General features: G+C 41.5%; 1 protein-coding gene across 1 annotated transcript in view; it reads right to left on the bottom strand.

Annotated features, from left to right (window-relative positions):
- The window catches only part of SLX4IP (SLX4 interacting protein), a 242,055-nt gene that overhangs the window by 68,319 nt on the left and 154,102 nt on the right, over positions 1-19,634 (bottom strand). Inside the window, 2 exon segments of the mRNA XM_064276465.1 lie at positions 3,893-4,013; positions 9,760-9,849. Of these exon segments, the coding sequence (XP_064132535.1) occupies positions 3,893-4,013; positions 9,760-9,849 (211 nt within the window).

Here is a 19,634-nt window from a genome sequence, read left to right on the forward strand (position 1 = left end):
TAAGAAATAAACACAAACTTCGGTCAGTATGCTTGGGTGTTTATTTGGCCTGTATGTTGTTAGCTGCTGTCGATTCTGACTCGTAAAGGTGATAGCTTAAATGTCTACCTGACTAAAAAGCAGATAAAAATGTGTGCTTGGTTTATTGATGGTTCTGCCCAGCAGGGTGGTCTACTGAAAACTCAGTTATGATGCAAAGTGCCAGACAGGACCTTGTGGACCTGGGGTAAGGTCCTAATGGATGCAACATATGCTCTGATCAGCAGAACAATATGTGTTCCCTTGGCTGGAACACATGGCTGCAGAATCAAGGAGTGGAAGTGGTTTAAGTGACCACTTCGCCAAATGTTTGCTTTCTATCCCCACGACTCTGCTTCTTTAGTGCCCAAAGTAAGAAAGAGTACAGCAGAGTATAACCATCAATAAAGAATTGGGCTGAGAGTTCAAAGAGCCACGTAGTTATTTCAGGCTCTTTCTGCCACTAAGACAAAGAGGTCCAAAGGGGAGCTGAAATGTTATCTGGAGCAAGTGTTCATGATGACACAATAAGGACACAGAGGAATATGGATTCTGCCTAGGGGAGTGTTATAGATTGAACTGTGTTGCCTTAAATGTTACGTTGAAGTCCTAACTCCTATATTAGTAACCCTGTTTGGAAATAGGGTGTCATGGATTGAATTGTGTCCCCTAAAAATACGTGTTAACTTGGGTAGGCCATGACTCCCAGTATTGTGCGGTTGTCCTCCATTTTGTGATTGTAATTTTATGTTAAAGAGGATTCTGGTGGGATTGTAACACCCTTACTAAGGTTACATCCCTGATCCAATGTAAAGGGAGTTTCCCTAGGGTGTGGCCTGCACCACCTTTTATCTTACAAGAAATAAAAGAAAAGGGAAGCGAGCAGAGAGTTGGGGACCTTATACCACTAAGAAAGCAGTGCCAGGAGCAGAGTGCATCCTTTGGACCCGGGGTTCCTATGTGGAGAAGCTCCTGGACCAGGGGAAGATTGATGGGAAGGACCTTGCTCCAGAGTCAACAGGGAGAGAAAGCTTTCCTCTGGAGCTGACACCCTGAATTTGGACTTCTAGCCTACTACACTGTGAGAGAATAAATTTCTCTTTGTTAAAGCCATTCACTTGTGTATTTTTGTTATAGCAGTGCTAAATGACAAAGACAGAAGGGTCTTCTTTTGTTATGTTAATGAAATATACCACAGTAGGGTGGGTCCCAAACTTTATCCCTTCTTATAAAAAGGGAAAACTGACAGGAGGAGACACAAAGCCAGGGGGAAGAGACCATGTGAGGAACATCTACAAGCCCAGCAATGCTAAGGGACACCTGGGGCTACCAACAAGGAGGGACTTTCCCCTAGAGCCAATTTCCTAATTTGGGCTTGTAGCCTCCAGAACTGTGAGAAAATAAACTTTTCTTTAAAACCACCCGCTTTGTGGTATTTTTTGTTACAGCAGCACTACCAAACTAAGACAGGGAGGATATCCAGCGCTAAAAGATAATGAAAGACTATGGCAACCCCATAAAGGCTGGATCATCAACAGCTCAAATCCTTCAGGAATCAATTCTAGATACAATCTACATGCTGCACCAATAAATTAGCACAAACATTTAATGGAACACTATGCAGTCATTAAAAATAATACTATGTGTATGTGGGAGGACTTTTATAATGTATTAAGTAGAAAAAATAGGTTATAAAATTTTCTGTTTAAAAACAAACTTCCTCAGGAACTCAAGAAAAGCTTTCATTTCTACCTATGGGACAGAACTGTGTTCCCTAGCTGTGAGAGAGGGTGCAAAATGGAGTATTAAGCCTTCTTTGCTCACTAGTAGAAGAAGGAAGGGGTGGTTGGGAACAGGTGCTAACAAGCTAACATACAGTACCCGCCCCACCAGGGATTGAGGTCTTGAAACTCTACTCCGGTCCTTTTTCTTTTTTCCGAGTTAGAAAGTGAGATGAGCCAGAGGTGCTGAGGTACAAGGGGTGCAAGCTCCTAAGGCTTTTCTCAAGGTTCATAATATTACTGAGCTAAAGGAAATTCTGGTGACGTAGTGGTTAAGCGTTTGGCTTCTAACCAAAAGGTCGGCAGTTCAAATCCACCAGCCGCTTCTTGGAAACTCTACTAGGCAGTTCTACTCTGTCCTATAGGGTCGCTATGAGTCAGAATTGACTTGACAGCAACCTTTTTTTTTTTTAATTGAGCTAAAAACCAAAAAGCGGCACTTGGGTTTTTGTGTTTTTGGTTAACACAATATTGTTTGGGCTCCAAATTCTACTCGCTCGAGGTGTTCAGCTTGGGCAGAATTAATCTTCCTACCCATTTAAAAGCTGTGCTGGGGTGAGTGCTTTGAATCAAGTATACCTTCAAAACCAGTACCGGTTGCTGTTGAGCTGATTCTAACTCATGGTGACCCCATGTGTTGCAGAGTAGTTCTGTGCCCCACAGGGTTTTCAACGGTTGATTTTTCAGAAGTAGATTGCCAAGTCATTCTTCCAAGACACCTCCAGGTAGACTCAAACCTCCAACCTTTTTTTTAAATAATTTTTACCGTGCTTTAAGCGAAAGTTTACAAATCAAGTCAGTCTCTCACACAAAAACCCATATATACCTTGCTACACACTCCCAATTACTCTCCGCCTAATGAGACAGCCCGCTCTCTCCCTCCACTCTCTTTCGTGTCCATTTCGCCAGTTTCTAACCCCCTCCACCCTCTCATCTCCCCTCCAGGCAGGAGGTGTAAACCTCCAACCTTTTGGTTAGCAACTGAGCATGTTAATGGTTTGCCATTACCCAGGGACTCCATACCTTCAAAGGTGGGGATATTAACACAATTTTCTTTCTAAAGTGGTGAACAGGCCTACATCGCATTGGCATGATCTACTTCACAGCAGTCCAGCCACTGTTCTCTGAGGATTAATACGGGGCTGAACCATATTTGTACCATAAAGTAGTACTATAAAATATGGATCCAAAGTAAATAAATAGATAAATAAAAACACAATAACAGAGTGGAAACAATACTGGGCTGGGAGTCAGAAGAGCTGGGTCTAGGTTCAGGTTCTGCCACTTGTCACCCAAGTACCATTTTATTCAACACATCACTGATTCTGTGTGTCAGGCGCTGGGCTGAGTACAGGGAGGAGGGCATGAGAAGAAAAGGTTACCAAATAAGATAGTCTCTGTCCTCAAGAAGATGATCTTTTATTTGGGCAAGCCACTTAATTTTGCAGACCTTTAGCTTCTCCACCTATAAATCAAAGGAACTGTCATTCTCAAAGTGTAATTAGGAATAGGGCAGGATTTCTCAATCTTGGTTCTCTAAGCATTTTGCTCTGGATAATTCTTTGTTGCGAGGGCTGTCTTACGCATTGCAGGATGTTTGGCAGCATACCTGGCCTCCACCTACTAAAGCCAGAAGAATCTCTCCTGCCAGTTATAACAACTAAAACCATTTCCAGACATTGACAAATATCCCCTGGGGAGGGGGGTAGGGAGGACTGGTCCCAGTGGAGAACTACTGAAATACAGTGATATACGTGAAAGCATTTGGTATAAAGCCTCAAATCGATTTAAGTCAGTATTAATGTAAATTCACTAGTAAGACTATTTGCCAAAAACAAAACAAAACAGCCTTTAAAAAACTTACAGTTTCTTAGGAATGTTTCATTTTATGTTTTCATATATTTTACCTACCATTAAAAGCCCTTCAGGGCTTTTCAATTACTTTTCTTTACCAAAATAAAGTCCCTTCATTAGAACATATTTTCTAAATATATCACTCTACTAACATGACAGTCGGAGTCAAACATAATTGCCATCGCTACAAAGCAGAAACTTTATTTTCTTTGTCCAAAATCGAAGTGCTCTGTGCCTACCTTTTAAGGACAAGGGACTGGATCTTGTGAATTCTGCGTTTGACGTCCTGTGCTGTTTACGAACTTCTAAGTGCTCCTTAACTCTTGCATCAATGGTTTCTTTCAGCAGTAAACAGACTTCCTAAAGTAAATTAAAAAAATGGATGTAACCTCCTAATTTAACGTAGTACAAAAAAAAAAAAAAAAAACAACATACTATATGTTAAAAAGTCAACATTAAACTTTTTTGGGGGGGTAAAGATATACACAACAAAACAAACACCAATTCAATAATTTCTACAGGTACAATTCAATGGCATTGGGTACATTCTTGAGCCACCTTTCTTGGTATCCTTTTTCTGAATTATTTTACCATCATTAACATAAGCTCACTGCTCCTAAGCTACTCATCTAACCTCGAGTTGTTGTTGTCAATTTGATCACATACCAACAATTCTTTAAAAGAACACAATTTTCAAGGCAGACATTCTTTTCTAATTAAGCTTTTTTTTTTTTGAAGATTACTTTACCGGATAGTTTCAGTTTAAGGTTTAAAAAGTCCCTCAGAGTAATAGTTTAGGAAGGTCATCTAGGCTCAATAGCTCTAGAAAGGCTGGATTCTATGAGAATCTGAAAATCAGTTCTACATTTCCCCCCTTTTGATCAGGATTCTTTTATAGATCTTTGATCAAAACATTCAGTAATGGTAGCCAGGCACCATCCAGTTCTTCTGGTCTCATTGCAAAGGAGGCAGTTGTTCATGGAGACAATTAGACATGCATTACAGTTCCTCCTCCAATTCCTGACCCTCCTTCTTCCTCTACTGTTCCAGAAGAATGGAGGCCAAGTGTACCTTGGGTGGTCACCTGCAAGCTTTTAAGACCCCAAACATTATACAACGAACTAGAAGGTAAAACTCAAACAGAAGCACTAAAATCAATATTAGGCCAACTGATTGTAATGTCCCAAGAAACCATGATCCTAAACCTCTGAATCAAGAAAACAAATCCCATGAGGTAGTTGGTTGTGCACAGACAGTAGCAGCAGCTGCCTTTCTTTTTTTGGGGCGGGGGGGGAAGGGTGTGGGGAGAGGTAGAAATATATATAACAACATTTGTCAGTTTAACCTTTTTCAGGTGTATAGCTCGGTGACATCAACTACATTAATCATATTGTACAACCATTTCACTTAATGCTAAATTTCCCTTCATGAACATTTTGTTTTATTTTTTAATGTAGCTATGAATGTTGAAAGGAATGTCATATAAGCTCATGGGTAACACCACCCTAGCAGGGTTTTTTCGAAACCGTGATGTTGGCTCACTTTGTGATCTGAGAAATTCATTTCACTTCTCTCTGCCTCCGTTTCACATTTCTAAAAGGAGGATAGAAACAAATCACACTGACTTCAATGTAAGAATCAGTATGATGAGCTGATAAAATCAATGTGGTAAAGAATATCTTCATATAAATACCAAGCAGCTGTTGTATTGTGATGACTAAAAGAAGTCAAATAGAGCCCAGACTGGCTGGCAGCAAGGGCCTCACTGAAATGCCTCCTGTGGCCAGGCAGGGGCTGGGGTTGAGGGGAGAAGCCAGGTATACAAGCATATTCACACACTGTGGGCGCAGTTGCCAGCCCAGTCCCTAAGAGGCAGCTCTCCCTGTGGTCCCAGTGAACTGTTGTCATGTGGAGATACAGAAATAGCATTGCCAGATCTTCCAATTTTTCAAGAGTAGCCAAAAACAGTGATTTTTATTAACTTCCCCCCATTTAATTGACCTGAATCAAATTTTTAAAAAAGCTAAACATTGTCATTCTGACCTCAGGTTTACTAATCTATGGAAGAAGGAATAGCATTGAGCAATGAGTTTCAGAGAAAACTGGAAATCAGTAATCTGATTTTCTTCCATGCTGTCTTAGTCATCTAGTGCTGCTGTAACAGGAATACCACAAGTGGATGGCTCTAACAAAGAGGAACTTATTTTCTCACAGTCTAGTAGGCTAGAAGTCCAAATTCAGGGCGTCAGCTCCAGGGGAAAGCTTTTTCTCTCTGTCAGCTCTAGAGGAAGGTCCTTCTCATCAATCTTCCCCCGGTCTAGGAGCGTCTCTGCGCAGGAACTCTGGGTCGAAAGGATGCGCTCTGCTCCCAGCGCTGCTTTCTTAGTGGTATAAGGTCCCCCAACTCTCTGCTTGCTTCCCTTTCCTTTTATTTCTTTTAAGATAAAAGGTGTTGCAGGCCACACCCGAGGGAAACTCTCTTTACACTGGATCAGGGATGTGACCTGAGAGCGTGGGTGTTACTTCCCACCCTAATCCTCTTTAACCACAGGCAGAGATTATGATTTATAACACATAGGAAAATCACAAAATGGAGGACAACAACACAATGCTGGGAATCATGGCTTAACCAAGCTGACAAGTATTTCTGGGGGACACAATTCAATCCATGACACAGGCTCCTGTTGATGATACTGTAGATGCCTGCAGCTTTTGTAAAAACTGCACTATATTTACCTATTAATCCTGAAAATAATTTAGCTTCTCATATTTCTTTAAAGCAGATTAATATTTATTAGGTGACAAAAACACACGGTTTTGATTCTATTTCAACACATCATGTTGTTGTTGTTAGCTGCAACAAAAATCTATGCTTCTTAGTTCAGATTAAGAGCTGATCATTCTGGTTCAATTCCCAAAGACTCTGCAGAAGACTCTGAGTTGCCAAGGTCACCTCAAACCTGTTTCACTGGTTTCTTGCAATGCCATCGCAAGTCGATCTCTTAGAATCTTCATAAACTACAATGAGAACAAAGTTCTAAGCTGCTTCTAAGGGCAATTATAGTCAAACTTTTATTGTAAAGGCTGTACCCCTCAAACAGTACAGAAATGCCTTGATTTAATTCACAAATGTGAATTTCTAGATAAAACACAAACTCTGGTGTCCTCTCTCCTCTTCTTTTGCAGCCCAAAGATGCAGTGTCCAGGGGAATACAGAGATGCATTTACAGTTACGTGTTTTGGCATTGTTCACACACAGAAAAGCAACTATGCCTCATACTGTTGTTTTAATTAAAGAATTTTTTCTTCACATGCAGGGTTCAGCTATGACTGAGCTAGAAAATATGTGAAAGACATACATGGAAACAAGGATTGCTAAAATTTGGCCATAAATGCCCTATAAGGCTAGAACTAAAAATAGCATGACAAAAATAGAGCAAAGCCCCATACACATAAACTCTCTCCCTACACTTATGGGGCTTTCCTACAATAACTCACGTTTGACAAATGACAGGTAGACCACGCACAATGTGGTCAAGATACCCCAATTACTATACTACTTAGTGAAGCAGTCCCTTCAGAACTGAAATGTAAGAAAAGAAAACTTCTCTGCTAAACGTGAAGGACAGTTGAGAAGAACAAGTTAAAATCATCAAGCGAGCAAGAGAGATGCATTTGGCACCTCCAAGTTACCAGGGGTTTATGCTTGCTTCTTCAAGTTTACAATGGAACGGTTTGCGTTCAACTGTTTGGGTACAAGCACCACTCGTGCTAGACTCTAAATAAACATATATTTAACACATGTAATCAGTTTCTTTTTCTGCGAAGGAACTGGATAATCTCAGACTTTCCCTGTATAAAGTAACTGTTAAAGTGCAATCGAATTGGTGGCTCGTGAAATCCCAATCCTGAGATGATCTAATGATAAGAGAGATGAAAGTGTTGAGATACTGAACGAAGGCAAGTCACATCCTTTGCTTGACTAGCTTTTCTCCTTTCTGACACACACACACACACAAATTATCCCAGAGCAACCTTAACTATCAGTGAACACATTTTAAAGGAACAACTTCAAATAGAAACAGCGAATGACCGACTTTGAGAGGAAAGCTAGGACACTGGCATGGCCTGCACCTCTGCCAGCTTGCTGCAGCAGGAGCTCTGCATGTCCTGTCATGTAGCTCTCATCCCTGTGAAGTCATGCGCCATAACCCTGAAGTAGGGACCAGGTGGAGACACGCAGCTACGTATGGTACCCTGGAGACCTGGCCTCACACTTTGGGTAAGAGGTGATTCACATACCCATGGCTTAATTTTAAAGCCTCCCAAATCACCTGACGAAAGGTATGACATGGCCAAGTGGTAAAGCTGGGAGACAGGGGAGGAAAATATGGGTCTGGAAAGCTGGATTCTAGAATGCTGCTAACATAAGTCAAGTCAGAGGTTTTTCGGGTGAGCTTCCCTTGGGAGAGTATTAGTCACTTTGGGGAAATGAATTAACTGTTCTAAATTGTGGGGACAGGTGTTCTTAAGCAAAAGCTTGAAATCTCAGAGAGACAGGCTGCAGTAGGGGGTGCTAGCCTGCTAAATATTAAATCCTGAAGATGACAGTCTACAGTCATTTGCTTCAGTTAAGTCCCATTATAGCAAATCTCGTGTCTTTCTTCTCCCAGCTTTGGGCCATCTGGTATCCTCTGCAAAATTATGAGAGCAGAGTTCTGATAACATTATTACCTGCTGACTGAAAATGTATTACCCTGTAACTTTCTTTTTTTTCTAATGATCTCCAAAAACTGATTGAAAAAAATTATTACAGGAAAGTTTTTTTTTTTTTTAATAGCCATTATTGCTAGTTTCTTTTCCGCACATCATCTTTTTATAAAATGTATTTTCATATCTGGCTCTAAAAAGCTACTGTGACAAATGATATTATTGATGAAAAGAAGTGTTATAGCATTATGTCCCTACACTCTGGTAAGCAGGGATCCGGAGAGGGAAGTAAAGTACATGTGAGAATTCCATCCACCTTATAAACACCTGACCACAGCAGCACCTGGATGGGATTGCTGACACAGCCAGGAGTGACTTGTTCCTGTTAGCTGCCATCGAGTCGGCTCCAACTCAAGCTGACCCCATATACAAGAGAACAAAACACTGCCCGGTCCTGTGCCATTTTCACAATCGTTGGTATACTTGAGTCCATCACTGTGACCACTATGTGTTTTCAGCGTCTTCCAACCTAGGGGACCATCTTCCAGCACTATATCAAATAATATTCTACTGTGATCCATAAGATTTTCACTGGTGGATTTTTGGAAGTGGATCATCAGGCCTTTCTTACTAGTCTGTCTTAGTCTGGAAGCTTTGCTGAAACCTGTCCAACATGGATGACCCTGCTGGTATCCGAAATACCAGTGGCACAGCTCCCAGCATCACAGCAACCGACAAGCCACTGCAGTACGAAAAACCGACGGACAGGTGATGGGCAGAGACAGCACCTAGGTGAACTCCGTCATTTGCAGATGAGGAGGCTGAGGCACAGGGAGATCAAACATGAAGCTCCTGTTGCTAACTGGCCGAAGTGAGGGAAGGAACACAGTCCAATGTCTCCTCGGTGTTGTCAATGGCTCATGATGATAAAAGGATGGTAGAAGATAAAAGTGCAGAAGATGAGGGTTTCAGGCAGGTGCGGAAGATGAGCTTTGTGTTAACCTGCACACCTGCTCCAGGTGCTCGGTTCGTCCTTCATAACCAGTCATATTAAAATCCCTGCTTACCTAGTCACTTTAACGTCTTTTCTCTCTCTCTCTTTTAATATAGAAAACTTCTTTCCCCAAAATAAAAGGGTTGGAAATTTTTGGTTTAAATAGTAGAGCAGCATATGAAATGTATGGACAAGGGCATTTCTAAATTTAAAAAAGGAAAAACAAGGGGATGTATATGTGGGGTATGTCATTGGGAATACAACAATTGTTCTTCAAGGGTGAAACACCACTCATAATATTTTTGTCCACTTTTCATGAAAATGAAAGCTGGAAAGGGCTAATATTTCTTCTCACAGCAGCAGCTACTTGCATTGAAATGGTGAAAACAGCTTTTACTATACCTCTTTCTTCTCTTCAGAAAACCACCTGGTATCTTTGTTTGAACCTTGAGGTGATACATGAAGATCCACCAGGACAGCAAAGTTCCCACACTGAAAGACAATGGTAGAGTCAGTGTCTGTGAGGGTCACGCCCAGCAAACCATGACAGAAGATCTCACAAATTCCTATGTGGTCATTCACAATGAGATGCCAATTCATTTTTTTCTGCCCCAGAAATCTCAATAGGGGACAGGGCTATGGGTCATAACCTATGATTTCTTTTCACAAATTTAAATTTAGAGTGCAAATGCTAAGGAAAAACACAATTTTAATCAGGATGAAAAAGACAGAATACCTCTGGCCCACACCTTAAAGGGGGAAGCCCAGGTACCCTGTGGCAGTTGGAAGACTATCAATCATTGAGAAAAAAATAGGTCAGTTCAAGGCAGCCTCCAGAAAACAATTATTCCTTGGACAGCCAGGGGAATTCTTTCCTCTAGGTAGGGAAGGGCAGATACGAGCTACTGTATTTTTAGACAGACAGGACAACTTGGAATGGAAATGGAAGCAAGGAAGAATGAGAAAAAACCAAGGAGAGAAAGGCAGATGCTAGATGATGGGTTATCAAAACGCAAGAGAGTTTTCTTAGGATACGCTATAAAACTGTGTGAAGCCTACTGCTGTTCTTATTCTACAGACCGGCATTGTCCAGCACTTTTGAAAAAATGGAAGTGTTCTATCTCTGTGCTGTTCAGTAGAGTAGCCACTAGCCACATGTGCCTATTAGCACTTAAAATGTCACTGTTGCAACTGAGAAGCTGAATTTATTTCAATTTAATTGATTTAAATTGAATTTAAATAACATGTGGCTGGTGGCTTCTCTACTAGATAGCACAGCTAGAGAGCCTGTAAAGAGCAGCCTTATAAATCCTCAAACCCTATAAGTAATTTCTGAGAAAGTCAAGATAACTGTGCGCGGATTGGTTTAGAAAGGAATAAAAGACCAAGGCTGCAGGTTGCGGATGTCTAATAGACCCAGAGGGTCAGTTTATGGCCCAAAAGGAAAAGTCATGTATGCACCTCTTTGGCTAAACAGGGTTATTATTATTATTTAATTGATGGATAAAGGAAATTATTTTCAGCAAATGATCTTGGAACACTAGATACCTATGGGGGTGGGGGGTGGAGAGAGAGAAATCTGAAGCCTACCTCACACCGTAAACAAAAAATGATTTCTTTTCTTTTTTTCAGAGAGGGATCACAGATCTAAACATAAAAGCCAAAACTATCTTCACCTTGGGGTAGGAAAAAATTTCTTAGCTAAGGACACAGAAAAAACTAACTATAGAAGAAAAAAATGTTAAATTGGATTTTGTTGAAATTAAAAGCTGCTCACCAAAAGTCACTGCTAATTTAATGAATGGATATGCCATAGATTGAGAGAAAATATTCACAATACATATATATGACATAAAGGACTGGTATCCAAAATATGTAAACCAAACCCAAACCAAACCCAGTGCCGTCGAGTCGATTCCAAGTCATAGCGACCCTACTGGACAGAGTAGAACTGCCCCATAGAGTTTCCAAGGAGCGCCTGGTGGATTCAAACTGCCAACCCTTTGGTTAGCACCCATAGCACTTAACCACTATGCCACCAGGGTTTCCAAATATGTAAAAAACACCTATAAATCGATATTAAAAATACAAATAACAGAAGCCTGAATAGACACTTCTTGAAAAAAAGGATACATTAATGACACATGAAAACGTGTTAAACATCACTGGTCATTAGGAAAATGCAAATTAAAGACACCAACAGAGACAACTACAGACTCACCAGAATGATTAAAATTAAAAAGACTGAGAACACCAAAAGTTGGCAATGATAAAAGAGCAACCTGAACCTTCACACACCGCTAACGGAAACATAACATGGTTCAAACCCCTTGGCAGTTTGACAGTTTCCTGTAAAGTTAAACATATATTTACTCATTGACCCAGCAATTCCACCCCCAGGCATTACCCAAGAGAAATGAAAACATACATGTAGTACAGAAACTTGCATTCAAATGTACCTAGCAGCTTTATTCATAAACCAAAACCAAACCCGTTGTTGTCGGAGAGCGGATCCCAGCTCCTAGCGAATAGCCCCAAACGAAAACAAGCCAAAAGTCTTACCAACAGAATGAATAAACAATTGTGGTATATTCATACAAGGGAACGCTACTCACCAAACTTCTAATACTCTCAACACAGATTAGGCTCAGAAACAATACACTGAGCAAAGGAAGCCAGACCGAAAGACACATCCTGCATGACCGCATTTGTATACAGTTCTAGAACGGACAAAACTACGGTGAAAGAAATCAGAATGGTAATTGCCTAGGGGGGTCCTGACGGAGACGTGGCACAAAGAACTTTCTGGGGTTTTAGGAGTGTACTAAATCTTGATGGGGCATACATCTAAGATCAGTGCATTTGACTTTATATAAATTATACATTAATAATAAACAATATTTTAAACATTACATAAAGATATATTTGTTGACAGTTGTTTAACATGCAAGAATGAAGTCTCTCAAAGTGTGTGGGTGTTTTGGGGGAGACCAAAATGAAGTTCACTGAGCAGCAAACTATGAAGCATGGCCAAACATGGTCACCTACAGTGTTGTCAAAGAGTGCGCTGTGACCCACTAAACTGCAATTTAGTGTGTACAACCAGCATTTTATTTTAATGAAAAAAATTAAAAAGAATACTGGAATGAAATGGAATAGGAAATATCGGTGTGTCACATAGCAAGGGCAACTATTGTCTTATGAAACTTACCTATGAATGTTCTGAGTCAAGATGTAAAATGTATTTCTTACCGTGGGTTGTGGTTTTAAAAATGTATGAAAACCATACTCAAGTACTTTCTTTTTTTTAGTTTCTTTACAAGTGTTATACGTTTAACCTTCTGGGAGTATGCTGCCACCAGGTGGAGGTCACATGCCACAACTACATGATCTTAAAAACAAGGGTTATTAACCTTTCGTGCGCCACTGACCCCTCTGGCCACCTGTGAAGCTGATGAAACCTACTCAGAATAATGTGTTTTAAATACATAAAATATAACACACAGGGTGAAAAAGAAAACTGATTGTACTGAAGTATGGTTCTCAAAAAAAAAAACTGATATAGTAATATATACACTTATTTATTAAGGCATTGGAGCTTGTCATATAGCAGTAGATCCAATAACTACTATAAAACCAGAGTAGAGATGAGCATATATGATATTTTCGGATATCTGCAACAACTATAATATAATCTGCAACAACTACAATATAAAATCATCTGTGATTTCCAAAGGTGAGAAATATTGCTAATACTATTGTGTTTTGAATCCTACATTCATAATAAAAGGAAAACTAAGTCTGTGAGAACTTCGTCAAAATGAAGATGTAACTTTTCTCCCATCTCTGCTCATTTCATGGACCCTCTGAAATGAACCTGACTGGGGGTTCAGGGAACCCAGAATAAGAACTCCTCCAAAGCAGTGAGATGTGCTTCTCACACAGTTTACTGGGGTTTGTTGTTGGTACTCTACCCTGGGCTCTTCTGTCTGAACCAAGTTCTCTGCTCCCCATTTTTTATCAGCAAAAGTAATTTTTAAAACAAAAAAAGTACTGATGCGTCAACAACTTGGACTAACGCTATGTAATAGCAACTTTCCGAAGAATTAAAAACACTGTAAGATCCGATTTGCTATTTTCTTACCATTTTGGAACTTTGAACACCAATACCCTAGTTTAATTTTCACTAGAACAGATTGATCAGATTGTCTATTTAAAAAATAAATCATTATATCTTACTCTGGTGAGCAAACCTTCCTGGGTTTCTGCCGGACTCCAGGGCTTGGCCCGCTTGCTGTCCTGCACCACCCCCTCCGCGCCACCCCACAGTGGGGTTCTCCCCCCCAGCCAGCAGTTCTGAGTACTCTAGCAAGAGTTCTCTCAAACTCCCACCGGAATCAGGTACTTTGCCTTTCTAAACGTCTTTTCTCCCACGAGTAGACAGACACGAGGAGGGGGACATTGGCTAGCAGGCCACCTGCACTGCCCCTCCTCCTTAATTAGCAGGGGGTTTCTGCCGCTGCCCTCAGAAGACAGACTTGCCGGCTCCCTTCTGAGAGGAGCAGCTCGGAACTGTCACTTCTTTCTCAGGCCAGAGCAGGTGTTCTACAGGCCGCGTTATCTCTTTATCAGTCCAAAAGCTAGAAAAGGCTTCACCTACAATGCACTGGGTATGAGTCAGTATCACGGGTTCTGGTCCAGCTTCTACCACTCTCCACCCAGAGGTTCCGGCCAAAAACCTGGGAGTCACCCCTACCTCCTCCCTTTCTCCAATCTTCCACAAGCCATTAGTCACCACATCTTGTAGATTTTATTTCTTAGAGTTCTCAGACACACCCCTCCTCGCCGCCCCACCGCTCCCCTCATTTCCCACTTGGACTACCACCTCCACACCACCACAGTCTCTAACACGCGAATCCGATCACTCTGCTGCCGTGAGCTGCCAGGGAGGAAGCTGCAGCTGCTAGCATGGCGCACTGTCAGCTGCTGAGCTGATGACTCACTGCCCAACAGCCATGCTGGTTACTTTTCCTATCTCTTTCTTAAGAATCCCAGCCTCTCCCACAGTCTTCTCCTGCTCTTCTGTGTGTGCTGTCTTCACCCTCACTGCTCTCATGCTTGGTGAACTTCTGTGCATCCTCGCAGCCTAGGAGGAGCATGGTTGCCTCCATGTAGAAATGTTTCCTAACAGTCTGTCTCTCTTTCCTCTGGATCGGGTACATTCTTCAGGTGCTGTATGTATTTCTGCATTAAATGACTGCTCCATGTAAGGGCCTCCCACACTAGACTGTTAGCTCCTTGGTGGAGACAGGGTCCACACCCAGACTGATTTTATATTCTCAGTGATTCACAGAGTACCGGCTCACAGTAAGTACTTAACATTGAATGAATGAAAGAAAGAACCTGAGAAAGAAAGAAAGAAAGAGAGGAAACATAGCAGTACAAACTGGCTCTGAGTTTTTGGTCAGTTACATTATCTACAAACTGAGGGCTCTGGGCCCATTCTGGGAACAAGGCCATTCCTAGCAGCCCAGGACCTTGATGCATCACAGGGCAACTTCCTCACTCCTTATTCTGGAGTAGCAAGTGCTCTGTCATCAGCAATGACAACCAATCATTTTTCATATTTTGAAAATTTAAAAGATCGTAGAATTATCTCAGAGTCCCTGGGTGGTACAAATAGTTAACACACGTGGCTCCTGATAGGTTGCAAGTTCAAGTCCTGCCAGAGGCACCTCAGAAAAAAGACCTGGCTATCTACTTCTAAAAAATCAACCACTGAAAACCCTGTGGCACACAGTTCTACTCTGACACACACAAAGCCTTCATGAGTTGGAATTGACTAGATGGCAACTGGTTTGGTTTTAGGATTACTTCACTACAAACTGATAAGTTGATTAATCACAGCCAACCAAGCATGCTGTTTTTTTTTTTTTTTTTTTTTTTCCTATCTCATCATTAAGAATCCAAAAGCTACAACTTAACTTGAAGCATTTTTAAGTTCAAGGGAGGTGGGAGACTTTGTCTTTGAATGTTACATTAAGTGCAACATAAAGGTGAAAATGCTAATGTTTCTCACACATGTAGACATCTCGGGAGCACATCCAGCACCCTGAGATACGTGGAAGTTTTCCGTCTCACTCTCTCATTTATTCATTCAGTAACACCCGCTATATCCAGCACTCTGAGATATGTGGAAGTTTTCCGTCTTCTCACTCACTCATTTATTCATTCATTAACACCCGCTAAGGTTAGCAGGGCTACTGGCCAGGCACTGAGAGAGGGAGGGGTAAGGACAGGACGCTGCAGTTAAGAGTGACAACAGTGGCTTGCCCAACTAAGCTCTGGCCAAGGAAGCCAAGAGACAAGTCTGTCGAAGGAAGGTCACGGATGAGGAGGCAATGTACCAGTGAAGTCCTGAGGAACAGGGCAAGTGGCAGAAAATGCAAAATGCTCCTGGCCAGAGAGAAACACCTAACTAGCACAGGTATGAAGAGTCTGGTAGTTCAGAAATGCAGAGCAACGTCAGCAGATGAAGCTGCTGGGGCAGCCAGTTCAGACCTGAGACTGTAGAGGGAGGTGGAGGGAACCTGATGGGACCTGTGGGCTAGACAGCTCTCTCAGATAAGAATGTGGAACATGGGTTGGTGGGGGGATAGCACCACAGCCAAGCAGACAGGCTTAAAACCACCACAAGAACCCAGGCAAGAGACAATGGCAGGTGATTCTGAGGTGAAGAAGAAGGAGCAGATTCAAGAGACACTCAGGAAACAGAATCAAGAGGACAAGGTTGGGTGTAAGGACAGGAAGAGCAAAGATGCGCCAAGGCTCACAAGCAGTTTCTATCATGCCTGTGGGGACATCCACAGGCTGCTGTGTACACATGGGTCTGTGGCTGAGGAGCAACACAAACAGTCATCTGTGTTTTACAACCACTTGGCATTTAAAGATTTAAAGCAGCTTCCGTTAACAAGGCAAAGACTGAAAATGGGAAGGGGGTAAGAAAAACAAGGGTAAACACATGAAATGAAGCCAATGATGAATCTGTACAAAATTCACACCATCAAGTGCCAAGTCTTTGCAACTTGGCTCTGAATTTCTTAGTCAGCAATGTAAAAAACAAAAGGGTGATCACAGAGTCTATAAGATGAGGATGAATTACTGCTGAAGAAACCCAACTATTCCTGATGCTAAATCCACAAAGACATTTTTTCTGAAGATCTTCATAAAAGACATGGCAATTATCTTCCTGGAGTATCAATTTTACCAAAAGGTCTTAAGAAAAATATTTAATATTTTCATGTTAAAATAAATTGCATACATTAATTATAGCATGAAATTAAACAGCTGTGGGATTTTTAGAGAAAAATCACAGTTTAAAAAACTTAGTACATTTATGGAGCTTTCTACAGTCCAGGCACTACACTATGCTCTACCCACAGAAATCGATGTAATCCTTACCACTAGTTTGTGAGACAGCATAACTTACTATTTACATTTTTACTGATAAGCCCAATTGAAGAAGAAAATGACTAGTCCAAGCTTACACAGGGGCTAAGTAACAGATCCCGAAAATCAAATCCAAATCTGTTGGATGCCAAAGCACATTATCATACATTACTTTAAAGACTCTTCCCAATAGGGACAACCTTAGGAGCCCTAATACAAGGCATAAACAGAATACAAAACATTACCAAAAATGACGAAGAGAAACCAGATAACTGGGAGCTCCTAAAAATCAAACACCTATGCTCATCTAAAGACTTCACCAAAAGAGTAAAAAGACCACCTACAGACTGGGAAAGAATTTTCAGCTCTGACATCTCCGACCAGCGCCTGATCTCTAAAATCTATATGATTCTGTCAAAACTCAACCACAAAAAGACAAACAACCCAATCAAGAAGTGGGCAAAGGATATGAACACGCACTTCACTAAAGAAGATATTCAGGCAGCTAACAGATACGTGAGAAAATGCTCTCGATCATTAGCCATTAGAGAAATGCAAATTAAAACCACGATGAGATTCCATCTCACTCCAACAAGGCTGGCATTAATCCAAAAAACACAAAATAATACATGTTGGAGAGGCTGCGGAGAGATTGGAACTCTTATACATTGCTGGTGGGAATGTAAAATGGTACAACCACTTTGGAAATCTATCTGGCGTTTTCTTAAACAGTTAGAAATAGAACTACCATACAACCCAGAAATTCCCCTCCTTGGAATATACCCTAGAGAAATAAGAGCCTTTACATGAACAGATATATGTACACTCATGCTTATTGCAGCTCTGTTTACAACAGCAAAAAGCTGGAAGGAACCAAGGTGTCCATCAATGGATGAATGGTTAAATAAATTATGGTATATTCACACAATGGAATACTACGCATCGATAGAGAACAGTGACGAATCTGTGAAATATTTCATAACATGGAGGAACCTGGAAGGCATTATGCTGAGTGAAATTAGTCTGATGCAAAAGGATAAATACTGTATAAAACCACTATTATAAGTTCTTGAGAAACAGTATAAACTGAGAAGAACACATACTTTTGTGGTTACGAAAGGAGGGAGGGAGGGAGGGAGGGTGGGAGAGAGTTATTTACTGGTTTTTTTTTAGTAGATAAGAACTACTTTAGGTGAAGGGAAGGACAATACTCAATACAGGGAAGGTCAGCTCAACTGGACTGGACCAAAAGCAAAGAAGTTTCCGGGATAAACTGAATGCTTTAAAGGTCAGCGGAGCAAGGGCGGGGGTTTGGGGCCCATGGTTTAAGGGGACTTCTAAGTCAATTGGCAAAATAATCCTAGTATGAAAACATTCTGCATCCCACTTTGAAATGTGGCATCTGAGGTCTTAAATGCTAGCAAATGACCATCTAAGATGCATCAATTGGTCTCAACCCACCTGGAGCAAAGGAGAATGAAGAAAACCAAGGTCACACGATAACTAAGAGCCCAAGAGACAGAAAGGGCCACATGAACCAGAGACCTACATCATCCTGAGACCAGAAGAACTAGTTGGTGCCCGGCCACAACCAATGACTGCCCTGACAGGGAGCACAACAGAGAACCCCTGAGGGAGCAGGAGATCAGTGGGATGCAGACCCCAAATTCTCACAAAAAGTCCAAACTTAATGGTCTGACTGAGACTAGAGGAATCCTGGTGGTCATGGTCCCCAAACCTTCTGTTGGCCCAGGATAGGAACCATTCCCGAAGACAACTCATCAAACATGAAAGGGACTGGACAGTGGGTAGGAGAGAGATGCTGATGAAGAGTGAGCTCTTTGTATCAGGGGGACACTTGAGACTGTGTTGGCATCTCCTGTCTGGAGGGGGGATGGGAGGATAGAGAAAGTTGGAAGCTGGCAAAATTCTCACGAGAGACTGGAAGGGCTGACTCATTATGGGGAGAGCAAGCGGGAGTACGGAGTAAGGTGTATATAAACTTGTATGTGACAGTTTGACTTGATTTGTAAATGTTCACTTGAAGCTCAATAAAAGTTAATAAAAAAAAAAAAAGACTCCTCCCCCCTGTGGAAGACCACTCTGGACTTCACTTCCAGACCCTGCACAGGGACACATTTAAGGCTGTCTAGCCTGGAACCCACTGCCCCCATCCTCTCTAGGTAGTTACGAGGATGAGCACCAACAATCCAGAGTCTTGACTCAGCTCACTCAGCAGCCCATTAACAATCCCCATTCAGAGAGTACCAAAAAGAACTGGTGGAGCTTCAACCATTTTGGGAGGTAGCATACGATCAAGAACTGACGGTAGTGAAGGAAGAAGTCCAAGCTACACTGAAGACACTGGCGAAGAACAAGTCTCCAGGAATTGACGGGACACCAACTGAGATATTTCAACAAGCAGATGCAGAGCTGGATGTGCTCACTAGTCTGTGCCAAGAAATTTGGAAGAGAGCTACCTGGCCAGCTGACTGGAAAAGATGCATATTTATGCCTATTCCCAAGAAAGGTGATCCAACCAAATGCAGAAATTATTGAACAATATCATTAATACCACAGGCAAGTAAAATTTTGCTGAAGATCATTCAAAAGCTGTTGCAGCGGTACATCAAAAGAGAACTGCCAGAAATTCAAGCCGGATTCAGAAGAGGATATGGAACCAGGACTATCATTGCTGATGTCAGATGGATCCTGGCTAAAAGCAGCGAATATCAGAGAGATGTTTACCTGTGTTTTACTGACTATGCAAAGGCATTTGACTGTGTGGATCATAATAACTTATGGAAAACATTGCAAAGAATGGGAAT

Source organism: Loxodonta africana, chromosome 24 (genome assembly GCF_030014295.1).
Source record: "Loxodonta africana isolate mLoxAfr1 chromosome 24, mLoxAfr1.hap2, whole genome shotgun sequence".
In the NCBI taxonomy this organism is placed as follows: Eukaryota; Metazoa; Chordata; class Mammalia; order Proboscidea; family Elephantidae; genus Loxodonta; species Loxodonta africana.